The 13,966-nt window shown below is 58.4% G+C and overlaps 1 protein-coding gene across 9 annotated transcripts; it reads left to right on the forward strand.

The window, feature by feature from the left end:
- The first annotated feature begins 331 nt into the window (after positions 1-331).
- Positions 332-12,796, forward strand: DPF1 (double PHD fingers 1). Of its 9 annotated transcripts, none has more exons than XM_043998400.1 (12): positions 332-457; positions 3,587-3,747; positions 3,899-4,060; positions 5,271-5,398; positions 5,963-6,052; positions 6,673-6,751; positions 7,188-7,319; positions 8,024-8,074; positions 8,678-8,797; positions 10,896-11,008; positions 11,301-11,451; positions 11,613-12,796. In XM_043998400.1, exons 1-12 carry the CDS (start codon positions 426-428, stop codon positions 11,681-11,683), a joined length of 1,290 nt encoding a protein of 429 aa, XP_043854335.1. In that variant the 5' UTR covers positions 332-425; the 3' UTR covers positions 11,684-12,796. The 9 variants fall into 9 exon arrangements, with proteins under 9 accessions (XP_043854335.1, XP_043854339.1, XP_043854337.1 ...); XM_043998404.1 differs by having other exon boundaries at positions 11,370-11,451; XM_043998402.1 differs by having other exon boundaries at positions 3,899-4,048.
- The last annotated feature ends 1,170 nt before the right edge of the window (positions 12,797-13,966 follow it).

Below are 13,966 nucleotides of genomic sequence, written 5' to 3' on the forward strand. Positions count from 1 at the left end.
TCCCAGATTGGCCCCCTCCTCACCCGGGTGCTCGGGAGGACTCCATCTCCCAATGTCCCCCGGGAGGTGCGGGGATTGGCAAACCGAGCCCACCCCTTTCCCCCTCCCCCGCGCCCCCCCTTCAGTCCCTGATCCCCTCCCCCCTCCTCCTTGGCCGCGGCCCCGCCCCCCGGCCCCGCCCCTCCCCTCACCGCAGCCGAAGAATGAATGAAATTGTAGCGCGCTGGGCGGCTGAGCAGGAGCAGGAGGAGGAGGCGGCGGCAGCGGCAGCGGCGGCGGCGGCGGCGGCGGCGGCGGCGGCGGCGGCGGCGGCAGCAGCGGCGGCGGCGGGGGTCGGGCACGGCCAGAGGAGCGCGGGGCCCCGGGGGGCCGGAGCCGGGTCCCGAGGGCCGAGCGGCTGCGGCGCTGGGGGCGGAGAGCGGGCCATGGCCACCGCCATCCAGAACCCCCTCAAGTCGTGAGTCTCCCCCTTCCATCCCATCCTCCCTCTCTCCCTCCTCCCACCGGGCACGGGGCTGGGCACGGCGGGCAGAGCGGGGACAAGAGCCCTGGAGCCTTGTGTCTGCCCCATTTCCCTTCCCGGAGATTGATGGGTGCCACTGACACCTGGGCGCCCTCCGCCTCCCCCCGCTCCCCAAGCCCTGGGATTGATAGGAGAGGGGGATTATTGGGAGAGGGCGGGGGGATGGGCACGGTTGGCAGCCGAACCCGTCCCCCCTCCACCTTCCAGGCCGTCTCTATTGTCGCCACCCTCAGTGCAGGAATTTGGAGATCCCCGAGCCCAGGCTGGGGGCGGGAAGGGAAGTGGATCTGCTGGCGAGGGGGTGAAGTCCCCCCACCCCAACCCTAGGCACTGGTTCTGGGACTTGTTATCCTACCAGCCTCCGAGGCTGGGGAAAGAACTGGGAGCCGGAACCGCCTGGGTCCCCCCCCCTCCATGGACCCTCCAGTATAACGAGGCGGGGGCGCCCCCTTCCCTTGCTCCACAGGCTCCTCCCCCAGGAGTGACAGGCGCGTGCCCGGCAGAGGGGGAGGAGGCTGGGGAGTGGCGCGTGCCCGTGGGTTCTCGGGGACGCGGAGGCGCACAAAGGGGCCCCGGGACAGCCCCCCTCCCTGGCTCACCCCGTGCGCTCGGCCTTGACCTTGGGGTTGAAAGGGTACGAGGGTCAGAGTGAGGCTGCGTGAGACTGAGGGCAAGCAGTAGGAGGGTTGGGGGTTGCTGGGCTTCCTGGAAGTCTCTGATACCTGTTTTCTATCTCTGTCGTGGGAAAGCTGGAGGCTGGGGGTCGGGCGACCGAAGGTTTGAGGGGGGAGGGCGCGACCATGCACGCACCAGCACGTGTGGCCCGTGTGCGCGCTCTGCGGGTCTGTGCGCGCCCCGGCTGCTTGTAAGCTCCAGTGTGTGTCTGTGATTGTATGTGGGGGGGGGTCTGTGCATGTGAATCCGGAGGCCTTTCCATGTGCATGCATGCGTGTGTGTAAATGGGGGGGGGGCAAGTGTCTGTGCTTCTCAATGTGCAGGTCTGTTTAGCTGTGTTGTCAGTGTTGTCTGTGTCAGTGTGTTTGTATTGTGTTAGTTGTGTCAATGTGTGGAGTATAGCTGTATCAATATAATTGTGTAGTATGTGTCTGTCGTGTGTTTGGCTGCGTGTTGTGTCATTGTAGGGCGTGTGTGTGTGTCAAGGGGACCCTGGGTGTCAGTAAAGGTATATGTGGTTCACAAACGCACCCACTACACAGTTCCCACGTTAGAGCCAAGATAAGACTATCGCCAGATTTTCACCTGGCCCAGGCCTCACACCACCCTGTCCCCATCCCCCACGAGCTGCTGGGGCCTCTCCTTCCCAGGGCCAGACCTAGATTTGGCCTCTGGCGACAGCACCGACCCCCTCCTCCACCTTACGCCCCGCCGCCCCCGCACTACATTTCCCAGCATGCCCCGGGGAGTCCCTCTCCCCCCCCCACGTTGGATGATGTCCCCGCCCCCACCCCCACCCTGAGAATGAATGGAGTGGCCGCCAGGGCCAGGGCGCTGCAGACCCCGGAGCTCTGAGGTGACCGGGGCCAGGGTCGGACCAGGTGCAAGATGGCCACGGTCAACCCCAGCCCAGTCCGGTGGTGAGCCCGGCACCTCCGCCCCATCCCATCCCGCAGGGCGGGGGCTGCAGAGCGTGTGTCTCGGAGTGGGATTGTGTGTGTGTGTGTGTGTGTGTGTGTGTGTTGGGGGGGCGGAGATTGTGATTGTGTCTCCTGTAATTGTGGTCGTCTCTGTTTGCTTGTCTCGTGCGGCTGTATGTGTAACGGAGATTTGTGTGGTTGAGCATTCATCTTGGTGGATTGTGTTACCAGTGGTTTTGGTTTTACGTGTATCTTCAAGTGGCATTGTATTAATCTGTGTATTCAACAATTCAACAAACGCCTACCGACCACCTACCGTGTACAAGGCCTTTGGTGTGGTTGTCATTTGGGAAGCCTCAGTGTCCTCATCTGTCAAATGGGGATGCGAATTCCTCCACTGTCTATCTCCGTTCCAAAGGAGATGGAGGAACTGTCTTTTGGCTTCTGTGTGTAATTTCATGACCCCTTGACCCGTATTTGGGATTGTGTAGGTGAAACAATGAGATCGCATTAGCTGATCTCCAAAATCCCTTCCATTTCGTGGTACCTGAGGGAGGGGGGAAGCGAGGCAGGGTGGGGGAGGGCGGTAACCGTGTCTGATTTTGTGTCCTCCGAGTATAACACGACTGAGTGGAGGGGTAGTCTACGTTGTGTATATATGCGTGTATGGTGTAGGGGGGAGGGGCGTTGTAGGAGAGTTAAGCGGGGAGGGGGCAGGGACGGTGCTGGCACTCACTTCCCCCCATCCCCACCCGGGGACATTCGCGCTGCCGGGGATGCCTGCGGGCGTGGGCACCACCTAGCGCTCAGCCGCGGGGGAGAGAGGGTCAGCTGTCTCAGCCCCGGGAGGGGAGGGAAAGGCTCTACCTCTCTCTCCGCCCACCGAACGTCCGCCCAGGCGGGATCCCAGACTTTAGCTCCTCCTATCTTTCCCCATCCAAATAGTGCCAGCAACTCCCCAAAGTTTCAAGGCTACCAAACGTTACAGGACATGTACCCCGGCCCTCACACTAGCACAATCCAGATGTTCTCGGGCCGAGCCCCTGCTTTTCGGCGCCTCTCAGACACCTCAGCCCTACCTTCTCCCACCTCCTACTTGCCACTCTCCCCTCCCGCCTCCCACTAACGTTCCAGCACCCTCCCCAAGTTCCAGCTCTCTCCAGGTGTTCTCGACCCGGCCAGTCTGATGCTTCCTGCATTTCAGTGACTCCCAGACCCTCCGGTGATCCGGCCAGAATGTCCCAGCGCCTTCCCGAAACTCCTACCCAGCTGGGTCCCAGGGCCCACCAGAACATTCGCACCGGACCCAGGCGTCCCGGTGCCCCCCGACGTCCCGGGGCGCTCCCGGACGTTAGCACCAGACTCTGGTGTTCGGGTGCTCCCAGGCTCCAGACCTCCCCGTCCCGTCCCCAGGCCCAGGCCCGGAGGCACCTGCCCGGTTGACCCTGCGTGCTTTGCCTCCCCGCAGCCTGGGCGAGGATTTCTACCGCGAGGCCATAGAGCACTGCCGCAGCTACAACGCGCGCCTGTGCGCCGAGCGGAGCATGCGCCTGCCCTTTCTCGACTCGCAGACCGGGGTGGCCCAGAACAACTGCTACATCTGGATGGAGAAGACCCACCGCGGGCCCGGTGAGGGAGGGGGCGGGGCCTCTCTGGGAGGGGCGGGGCGGGGCGGGGGCTGGGCTCGGCGGCGCCGGCGGCGGAGGACCTGGAGCAAGAGGAAAAGGAGAAGGAGGGGGAGGAGGCAGATGTTTCAACGGCCTCCCCTTCTCCCCTCCAGGTCTGGCCCCTGGACAGATCTACACTTATCCGGCCCGCTGCTGGAGGAAGAAACGGAGACTCAATATCTTGGAGGACCCCAGGCTGCGGCCCTGCGAGTACAAGATCGGTCCGTGGGGGGCCCCCAGCCCAGCCCCTGCCCCCAGTGTGAGCGTGGCCCAGCGTGAGCACCTGAGCCTATGTCTGAGCGTGTGCGGCCCCCGGGGCCCTGTGTTGGTGGTATTGAGTCTAGGGGGAGGGGCACCCGGGGCACTCTGTCACAGGTTGTCATAGAGAAAGACATAGAATGACAGCTGAGAAGGAACTAGGGACTATCTAGTCCAAGGTTACACAAACAGAAAGGTGAAGAGGCAAGATTTGAACCCAGGTTCTCTGGGCTTGGTTATGTCTGTGAGGTAACCTGTGTCTGACTATAACTGAAAATCAGAGTGACTTAATAGTGTTGGAATCAGAAAGACCTGGATTCAAATCCTACCTCAGACAATTGTGGTGAGATCTTGGGCAAGTCACACTCTGGAGTCAATTTCCTCACCTGTAAAATGGTGATAATAGCACTTACCCCATAGGGTTATTTTGAGGCTCCAATGAGATAATGTGTGTAAAACACCTTGAAGAGCTAGATGGCAGCTATTCTGAAAGTGTGGTTGTGTGTCTGTGTGTGATTGTGTGTCTGGTTGTGTGTGTGATTGTGTCTGTGTGGTTGTGTGTCTGTGTGTGGTTGTGCCTGTGTGTGATTGTGTGTCTGTGTCTGGTTGTCTGACAGGGGAAAATTACATGCTCAGAAAGCACTCTGTAAACGTGTACTCTATGCAGAGACACACGCCTGTGACTGTGTCTGTGTGGAACTGATCACAACAGAGTGTGTGAGAACTCAGAAGTGAGAGCCCAAGTGTGTTTCTGAGGGCATGTCCCCACACATATCCTAGTGGGGGCATCTGAGTGTCTGTCTGGGCTCCAGTCTTAGTATGTCCTGCTGTGAGCATCTCAGAAGGTACCCCATTGTTTTGGGTCAGGACACAGGCCATGTTGTCTAGAGAGATTCTATAGGGAGAGTAGATGTGTGCATGTATGTGTGTGTAAGAGAGAGAGTGGGAGAGAGGAGGGGGGAGGGGAGAAGAGCAAGAGAGAAGGAGAAGGGGAGAGGGGAGAGAGGAGAGGAGAAAGAGTGAGGGAGAGAGAAGGAACGAGAGAAAGGAGAGAGAGGAGCAATAGAAAGAGGGGGAGAGGAGAGGAGAAGGAGTGGGGGAAAGAGAGGGGAGAGGAGAGAAGAGAGAAAGAGAGAAAAGAGAGTAGGATGGGGGGGAGAGAGAGAGAAGGGGGTCCCTGGCAAACAACCTTTCTTTGACTCTCCCTGTTTCCCACCCTTCCCCCAGACTGTGAAACACCCCTGAAGAAGGAGGGGGGTCTCCCTGAAGGGCCAGTTCTGGAGGCCCTACTGTGTGCAGAGACAGGAGAAAAGAAGATAGAACTGAAGGAAGAAGAAACCATCATGGACTGTCAGGTGGGGTGGGGACTCCCTTCCAGCCCCACCCCTTTTGAGCCCCTCCTTTAAAAGGCAGAGGATGCCATATTTCCCCCTCCAGCCTGTAGGACAAAGGTCACCTCCTGTCCCTCTCCTGCTGGGGGAGTCCCTTACCTCTCCACATCTGTGAGGCTGCAGCCTCAGTTCTCTCTGCTTCCCTACAGGGTCTCCACACTCCTAAGGGGTCTCTTCACCCAGCCTCCTTATATGACTGTGTCTGTTCAAACCACGCCCCCTCCTCTCTGCCCTCCCCAGCCTTCCCTGTCCTTTGGGGCCCAGCTGAGATCTGGCTTCCCTTGCAAAACTCTGAGCCCATAGCAGTGCCCCTCTCTTGGTTCATCCAGCCCCCGGGGCATTCTGGTGGTTTTGTTGGCTGGAAAGGTTACCTCCCCATCCCATCACCTCGACCCTGCCCCCATCCTTTCTCGGACCCCGTGGGGGCTTCCCCAGGGCTGCGGCTGAAGACTCATTAGACTCACCACCGACTCACCACTGGGCCATACCAAGCAGCCTTTCCCTGAAAACTTGTTTCCTCCTGCCCAGAAGCAACAGATGTTAGAATTTCCCCATGAACTTGAGGTGGAAGACATGGAGGACGACCTTCCCCGCCGCAAGAACAAGGCCAAGGGGAAGGTAGCTGGGGCACTGCTCCCCCCGCCCCCCACCCCCCACCCCAAGGTCCAAGCCAGCCAAGTAGCCTACCTCTCTGCCTGGTGACTCCTCCTCTCCCAACCACTCCTGTCTCTACCCTTGTCCCGTTGACTAGCTCAATGTTTCGCTGGTCCCTTGCTGCCCTGGGCCCCGGTCCTGTTCTGTCTAGCGTTTTCCCCTGGGTCATTTTCTCCTAGCACAATAGAGTCCATAGGATGTCAGAGCCAGGAGGGACCTCAGACACTTTCCAGTCCAAATCCAGCATTTGACCATTCAGTAAACTGAGGCCAAGAGAGGTTAAGTGACTTGCCCAGAGTCACTTAGTAAGTGACCAAGCTAAGGCTCAAACCCCAGACTAGGCCTTTGACCCTGAGTCCAGCGTTCCTTTGAGGCTGCCTCTACCACTATCTCCATCCTTTCTCTCCCTAATATCGACACAGGTCTTTTGCTTCTAAGAGTCTCTCCTGGGTCCCCTGGTGAGCTCCGTGTGCCCTGCATCCCCCTCAATACTCCTGGCCTTCCTTTCCGTGTTTCCCCAGCCCAGGCCTCAAGCTTTCTCCCCCTGGCCCAGGTCCTGCAAGTGTCCTTGTTTTTTCTTCCAGGCGTATGGCATTGGGGGGCTTCGGAAACGCCAAGACACTACCTCCCTGGAGGACAGGGACAAGCCGTATGTCTGCGATAGTGAGTCCCTTTGAGGTGTGGGGAGGAGGAGGGGGCCCCCAGAGCCTCCGCCATCTCGGGCAGGGGCCGGGGATGAGCCCGGGGGAGGGGAGACCGAGGCAGGTCCGTTGGCCCACCAGAGAGGAGTGCCTTTGTTCTCTTGGGGAGGGGCGGGGCGGGGCAGAAGTTCCCTTGTCTCTGGGGGCACGGGGGTCCCCTGCTGGAGAGGGAAGGTCTGAGGGCAGAGGAGGCGGAGGAGCGGCAGGGGAGCCAGGTCTGCCGTGCCTCTCGCGGTGTGCCCCTTCGGTTTGGGGCCAAAGCTGGACAAAGTCCCCCGGAGGGTCTAGGGCCGGAGCACCGTGGCTGGTGGGGGAGTGAACGCGCCTGGAGCAGGCAGGAGAGGGGTGGTGGGGACAGGTCTGATCAGCCCCCTCCCTTCCCCATCCCCCACCCCCAGTCTGCGGGAAACGTTATAAGAACCGCCCAGGTCTGAGCTACCACTACACCCACACCCACCTGGCAGAAGAGGAGGGTGAGGAGAACGCAGACCGGCACGCCCCGCCCTTCCACCGGAAAAACAACCACAAGCGTGAGCCGGGGTCAGGGCCTGGGGGGCATCAGGACAAGGCCAGGGGGCCGGGCTGGGCCGGACCGGCCCGGGGGCCTCGACGCCTCCCGCCCCGAGTTTGGGAGCCTGGCACAGCGCCGTGGTCGCCATCACCGGCGCTGGGGTTTCCATGGCAACCAGCCCTCTCCCTGGCCCGGGCGTAAGATTTCTGGGGCTGATTTATGGCTTCAATTAGAGATCAGGGAGGGGGTGGGGAGATGACAATGGGGGGTGATGGATGATTTCCCCACACACTCCACTTCAGCCTCCTTCCCTCCCTCCTCTTGGGCCTGGGGGCACCTGGGGAAACCTTGGGCTTTAAGCCTGCTGAGACAGGGAACAGCCAGAAGTCCAGCCCCCTCCCATTCCTCCCCCTCCCTGAAGATCGCTGGGGATGCCCAGGCAGGGGGCACAGAGCAAAGGGACGGACCCTAGGGGTGCCCTAGTGCTCCCGCTGGGCCCCTCCCTGCTTAGAGTGCTGGAGCTCCCCCTTCCTCATCCCTCTGTCTTTGTGTGTCTTTCTGCGCCTGGCTCTGTGTACATCTGTGGGTGGTCCCAGCGTAGCCCTGCCTTTGAACTCTCCCTGCCTCCAAAGAGGCAGCCCCATCCAAGTACTCCATCCCAGGGGAGGAGGGCATCGAGGGTGCCAGTGTCTGTGGTGCCAAGCCCTCTCTCTGCCTCCCCAGAGTTTTACAAAGAACTGGCTTGGATTCCTGAAGCCCAAAGAAAGCACACAGGTAACCCACCTCCTGAATCTGCCCCACTCCAAATCACCTCCATCCTTGGCTGGAGAGACAACAGTCAGAAAGAGACAAAGAGAACAGAGACAGAGACTCAGAGACACAGAGACAGGGAGACGCAGACAGGGTGACAGAAACTGAGAGACAGAGAGAGACAGTGACAGAGATAGAGAGAAACATAAACAGACTGAGAGACACAGACAGACACAGTGATAGAGACTCAGAGAGAGAAAGATGCAGGATGACAGAGACAGAGACAAAGAGAGATAGACACAGTGAAAGAGAGAGAAACAGAGACAGACACAATAACAGAGACTCAGACAGAGATAGACACAGACACAGGGTGACAGAAACAGAGACTGAGAGACACAGACAGACACAGTGACAGAGACAGAAACAGTGAGTCAGAAAGAGAGAGACAGAGAAAGGCAGGCACCTAGAGTTGGAGGAGGAGAGGGAGAGACAGAGGACAGAGACTTCGGCATGGAGGGAGCAGTGGGCAAGAGGGGCAGAATGAAGGTTGGGGGCACCTAGCTGGGTACCACTAGCACCCCTTGTTTCTGCAGGCTGGACCTCCCAAGCCTTCCTGTTGTTTTACAGCTAAGAAGGCTCCAGATGGCACAGTCATCCCCAATGGCTACTGTGACTTCTGTCTGGGCGGTTCCAAAAAGACGGGGTGTCCTGAGGACCTCATTTCCTGTGCTGACTGTGGCCGATCGGGTAACCCCCTGTACTCCCCTGATTCCCACCATAGAGGATCCAGGCAGGGGTCAGGGAAAGTCCAGGACACACAGGATGCCTAGAAGGCGCGCATTGTGTGGCTTGGGGCCTGAGTTGCCTAGAGAAGAGAGATGTGGTTCCTGGGGCATTGTGGGTTAGAGATATCCATGGGATCATAGTGTTAAAAACAGAAGGCAAGGGGGAAGCTAGGTGGCACAGTGGATAAAGCACCGGCCCTGGATTCAGGAGGATCTGAGTTCAAATCCGGCCTGACACTTGACCCTGAGCAGGTCATTTAACCCTCACTGCCCCACAAAAAACAAAAAATAGAAGGCAGGGGCAGCGAGGTGGCACAGTGGATAGAGCACTGGTCTTGAAGTCCTGAGGGCCCTAGTTCAAATCTGGCTCAGACACGTCCCAGCTGTGTGACCCTGGGCAAGTCACTTAACCCTGATTGGCTCCAAAAAATTCAAACAAACAAACGGACCTTAGAGGGGAGTCTCAGAAATGATCTGGTCCAGCCTTCTCATCTTACAGAGAAGGAAACTGAAGCCCACAGACAGGAAGAGACTCACCCAGCTCGTAAGCAGCAGCCATAACTGGGACTCACCCACTGACTCTAAATCGAACAATCTTTCCCATGCACGATCAGTCGTTAAGCATTTAATAGACACTTGCCATGTGCTGGACATTGTGCTGGGAATAGAAAGACAAAACGGAAACAGTACCTGCCCACAAGGAGTGCTTTATTCTAACAGGGAAGGTAGCATTTACACGTGTAGGTAAATACAGTCCACATATACATCATTCACTCCCTTCAAGTCTGACACGGTGGCATGGGGGCTGGGGTGTGAGTGTGTGTGTGTGTGTGTGTGTGTGTGTGTGTGTTGGGGGGGGGAGTTATAGATTTCTCCATCCTAAAAAACAACAATGGGCACCCACTTCACCCTCCTGTGGTGCCCCTGGAATGAGGGCTCTCATCTTGCCATTCCAACACTTCTCAACCCATAGGCTAACTCACTGGCTGTTCAAGTGGTCTGACAAGACCTTTGGGGAAATGGGACACCTGCTTACTTCTGGGGAAGGGGCATGGTGCCCTGGGAAAGGAGCTGGGTTCAAATCCCGTTTCTGCCACTTGTTACCTTCTGTGACTTTGGACAAGTTCCTCCCCTTCCTTGGGCCTCAGTTTCTCCCATCTATAAAACGAGGCACTTAGATCACATGGGAGAAGTTGGAAGGGAATAAACACCTACTATGTGCCAGGCAGTGTGCTAAAGCACATTACAGATATCATCTTCTTCTTAGTCTCACAATCGTCTTGGGAGGTGAGGAAACTGAGGCAGGAAGCTATTTATGTGATTTGCCTAGTCACACAGCTACTAAGTTTCTAAGGCTGGATTTGAACTTGGGTCTATCTGATGCCAGACCCAGTGTTCTATCCCCTGCACCACCTAGCTGCCTCTAGATGGCATCTGGGACCCTCCCAACTCTGAATCTCTGCTCTTTGCATTTGCTGTTTCTACAAATAAAGCCAGAGAATTCTATAATTTTAGAACTGGAAGGCTGCTCCCCTCCCCATCCTATAAATGAGGAAACAGAACTTGCCCTAGGTCCCAAAGAGTGACCAGATCATGCAGGACTTTGGAGACCTCCTGGTTTATCCTTTTTATTCCATAGATGAAGAAACTGAGGGCCAGGGAAGCTCAGTGATTTGTCCAAGGTTACATAGGGATTTAGCATCCAAGGTAGGGATTTGAACCTGGGACCTCTGACTCCACCATACTTTCTCCTAAGAAGGAACAGAAATGTGTGTGACCACGGATACCAGAACTAGCAGCAATGCATGCAGAGTGCAGACTGTTTTGGCTTAATGTAAGGGAAAACTTCAATAAGGAGAAAGCCTCAGGGAAAGGAAATGAGTTTCCCGTCACTGGAAGTATCCAAGGACAAAGGACTGATGCAGAGGAGGTTGTAGGGGGAGGGCATTCCTAGTTGGGAAGGAGGTTGGGTTCCACCTTATCAGTGCCTCCCAGCTCCAGAGGTCTGGGACTTTTCAAGTCTGGAATGTTGAGCCTATTTTGGACCCCACTTCTTCCAGGTCACCCATCCTGTTTACAATTCACGGTGAACATGACTGCAGCTGTGAGGACGTACCGTTGGCAGTGCATCGAATGCAAATCTTGCAGCTTGTGTGGCACTTCAGAGAATGATGTGAGTGCCCCACCCTGCCCCCACCCCCATCCCCACCCAGCAGCACCAGCCCCTTCCTCCATGCTTCCTGAACCTCAGCCCACTCCCTGGTGGGATGGAGAGAACCACAGGCCCCTTAGATCACCCAGTCCCTGAACAGAGGGGGAAACTGAGGCCTGGAGAGGGGATGGGATGGGATGGGATGGGATGGGATGGGCAGGGCTTGCCTGAGGCCCCACAGTGAGTCAGGAGGACTAGAGCCTGGAGCTCTGTGCACCCCGCCTGAGCCTCCCTCCCCCTCCCCCGCCCCCAGGGCCTCCGGCGCCCCCCCTCCCGGGTGCCCATGTCGCCGGGTGCCAGCCGCATGGGTCTTACCCTCCAGGACCAGTTGCTATTCTGTGACGACTGTGACCGTGGTTACCACATGTACTGCCTGAGCCCCCCCATGGCTGAGCCCCCTGAAGGTGAGCTGGGGTGGAGAGAGGATCCTTGGCAGGTGTGAGCTAGTGGGTGGGGCAGCAGTATCTGGGGAGAGGGGTGCATGCATGAGCAGCCATTGGGGATACCTGGATGCCTGGGACCTTTTCCCTCTATCCAACCAAAGCTACCTTTGGCTTCCCCACAGGAAGCTGGAGCTGTCACCTGTGTCTCCGGCACCTGAAGGAAAAGGCATCGGCCTACATCACCCTTACCTAGGCCTGGCCCTCACCTGCCCCTTCCCTCACCTGCCCATCCCCTTTCCTGACTCTGAGCCCTACCCCCAGGGGCGGGGCCCACAAAAGGGCCGGGTTCCCTTCCCCCACAGAGGGGAGTGTGTGCCAGCTCCAGCCCCCCTCCCCCTTGGGTGGGGGAAGCTAGCCCCCCTCCACTCCTGGGTGCTGGGGATGTTACTCTCCTCAAAGCCATAACCTGCCTCTGGGCAGGCACTAGGGGGCGGGCACCGGCTAGGGAGTGGTAGGGGCACGGATGGAGCCTTTTTCTAGAGAAAAAGACAAAAAGTTTAAAAAAAAAAAAGGCAAAGTAATATATAGAGAGACCTATACAACTTGGTGGGCCTGGATGGTGGGCACCCCCCCTCCCCCGAGTTTCCCACTGGGTGGTTGCCTGTGCCGACTTCCTGCTTGGCCCCCTCCCCATATTCTTTGGGGAAGCTGGTGGCCTAGTCCCACCCTGGGAGCCCACCCCAGCAGCAGGCACTGTTTCCCACCTCATGCTCTGGGTAGGCAGGCACCATGCTTGCCCCTTGTCAGCCTGCCCCCTGCCCCTTCCCGCGGTGCCCGCCGTGGGCGTTGCATGATGTGAACCATGGTTTTTAAAGTCCTGTTCCCCTTGCCCCCTCCTTGTGCCCGCTCCCCCATGCCCACTGCAAACTGTGGGCAGGGGCCGGGCAAGGCGGGCTCCAGCGCCCGCTAGAATGAGAAGCACAGAGTTTGCACCCGGACTGGTTTTTTTCTCCCCATCCCCGTCCCCTCGCCAGGCAAGGACCAGGCCCCTTGGCAAGGGGGGGGTCCCCTGAACCCTGATGCCCATCTTGAGGGCAGTTGGCGAGGGGGGCAGCTGTTTCTTGTGGTCGTGTGTGTTTAATTGTTGGGGTGTCCTAAAGACGCTGGGGGTTCCTGGGCAAGCGGGCAAGGCCAGGGAGAGGGGGGTCCTGGGGGGCCAGGGCGCCACGGGCTGGCCCTGGCTTCCTGGTACCACGGCCCATCCCTCTAGCTCCCTGTACAGCCTGCCTCTCTCCTTGCCTGCCTCTACTGTGGATCACCCTGTTCTGTGTATTAAATTGGGCCTGGCCCTGCTGCGCCCTGGCCACTCACTGCCTCCTTCTGTCGCGCCCTGTGGGGGTGGGGAGGCAGGAAGGAGGGAGGGAGGAGGCCAGGGCCCTGGTCCAGCTTTTGTCTCTTTCTCTCCCTTGAGTCATCTTTCTCCCCATCTCCTCTTTCATCTTCCCCCAGTCTCCTTCCCCAACACCTCCAGTCTCCCTCCAGGCTATCACGCCACCTCCTCTTAGTCTCCCTGCCCAACACCCCATTTCCTCCACTTTCCCTTTTCCCTCCTCCCTCCCCCAGTCCCTCCCTAGCACCCCCTCCCCCACTTCCCTCCAGCCTCTTCCCATCACCCCGAGTCTCTCCAACCCTATTTCTCCCTAGTATTCATCCTCCTCCATACCCTTCTCTTCTTTCCCATCTCTCCCCATCCCCCTCCTTGTCTCTCCTTGTCTCCCCATCTTCCTCCAATCCTCGTCTCTTCTCTCCCTGCTTGTCCCCATCTCCCGCCCTGACTCCATTCCCCCACCCCCTCCTGCCTTGCTGGGAAGAGAAGGGAAGGGGAAGGGGGGGGAGGATGGGGTGATAGAGACTGCAGTGCCCCCCCCTACACACACACACACATACACACACACACACACACACACACACACACACACAAAACCAGCTGTGGTCGCCCTGGCAACGGGCAGCTGCTGCAGCAAGAGACAGAGAGAGAGGGTGGGAAGTGGGAGAAGGGATTGTTGCGGGGGGTAGGGAGAGCAGCAACCACTCCAGTCCTCTCCAAAGGCCCCCCCACATTGGGATTATATCCCCATACTGTGCACCTTACTGCTGGTAGGGAGTCTAAGCATGTGTAGCAACAGTCCATTTTTCACCTTCACCCCAAGCAGCCAAGGGTAGGGCAAAGGATAAGGGAGAGACGGAGAGAGAGAGAGGGGGGAGGGGGGAGGGGAGAAGAGACAGATTAGGAGAGGCCACCGACTAAAGGTACAAGTGACCTAGCAAGAGCGAGAGCCAGGCAGACAGACAGGCCACTAAGAAAAAAGGAAGAGGCAAAAGCCCGCGGATTCAGAGGCGGGCATGGAGGAGAGAGAGAGTGTGCAAGAGACCCAAAGGCGGGAGCTGGTGCAGAGAGATGGAGACAGCAGAATCTGGAGGGAGAGAGGGCCGGACGGCAGGGGGCAGTACTGAAAACGGGGGGGGGGCCCAGATG

This window comes from Dromiciops gliroides, chromosome 3 (genome assembly GCF_019393635.1).
Source record: "Dromiciops gliroides isolate mDroGli1 chromosome 3, mDroGli1.pri, whole genome shotgun sequence".
Classification (NCBI taxonomy): domain Eukaryota; kingdom Metazoa; phylum Chordata; class Mammalia; order Microbiotheria; family Microbiotheriidae; genus Dromiciops; species Dromiciops gliroides.

What these genes read in the sequence shown, in the direction of transcription:
- DPF1 (XM_043998400.1), top strand. Translation starts at nt 426, where the DNA reads ATGGCCACCGCCATCCAGAACCCCCTCAAGTC. An exon ending in CAGTGTGAGCGTGGCCCAGC is followed by an intron (nt 4,061 to 5,270) that starts GTGAGCACCTGA and finishes CCCTTCCCCCAG; the next exon opens with ACTGTGAAACACCCCTGAAG. An exon ending in TGCTGACTGTGGCCGATCGG is followed by an intron (nt 8,798 to 10,895) that starts GTAACCCCCTGT and finishes CACTTCTTCCAG; the next exon opens with GTCACCCATCCTGTTTACAA.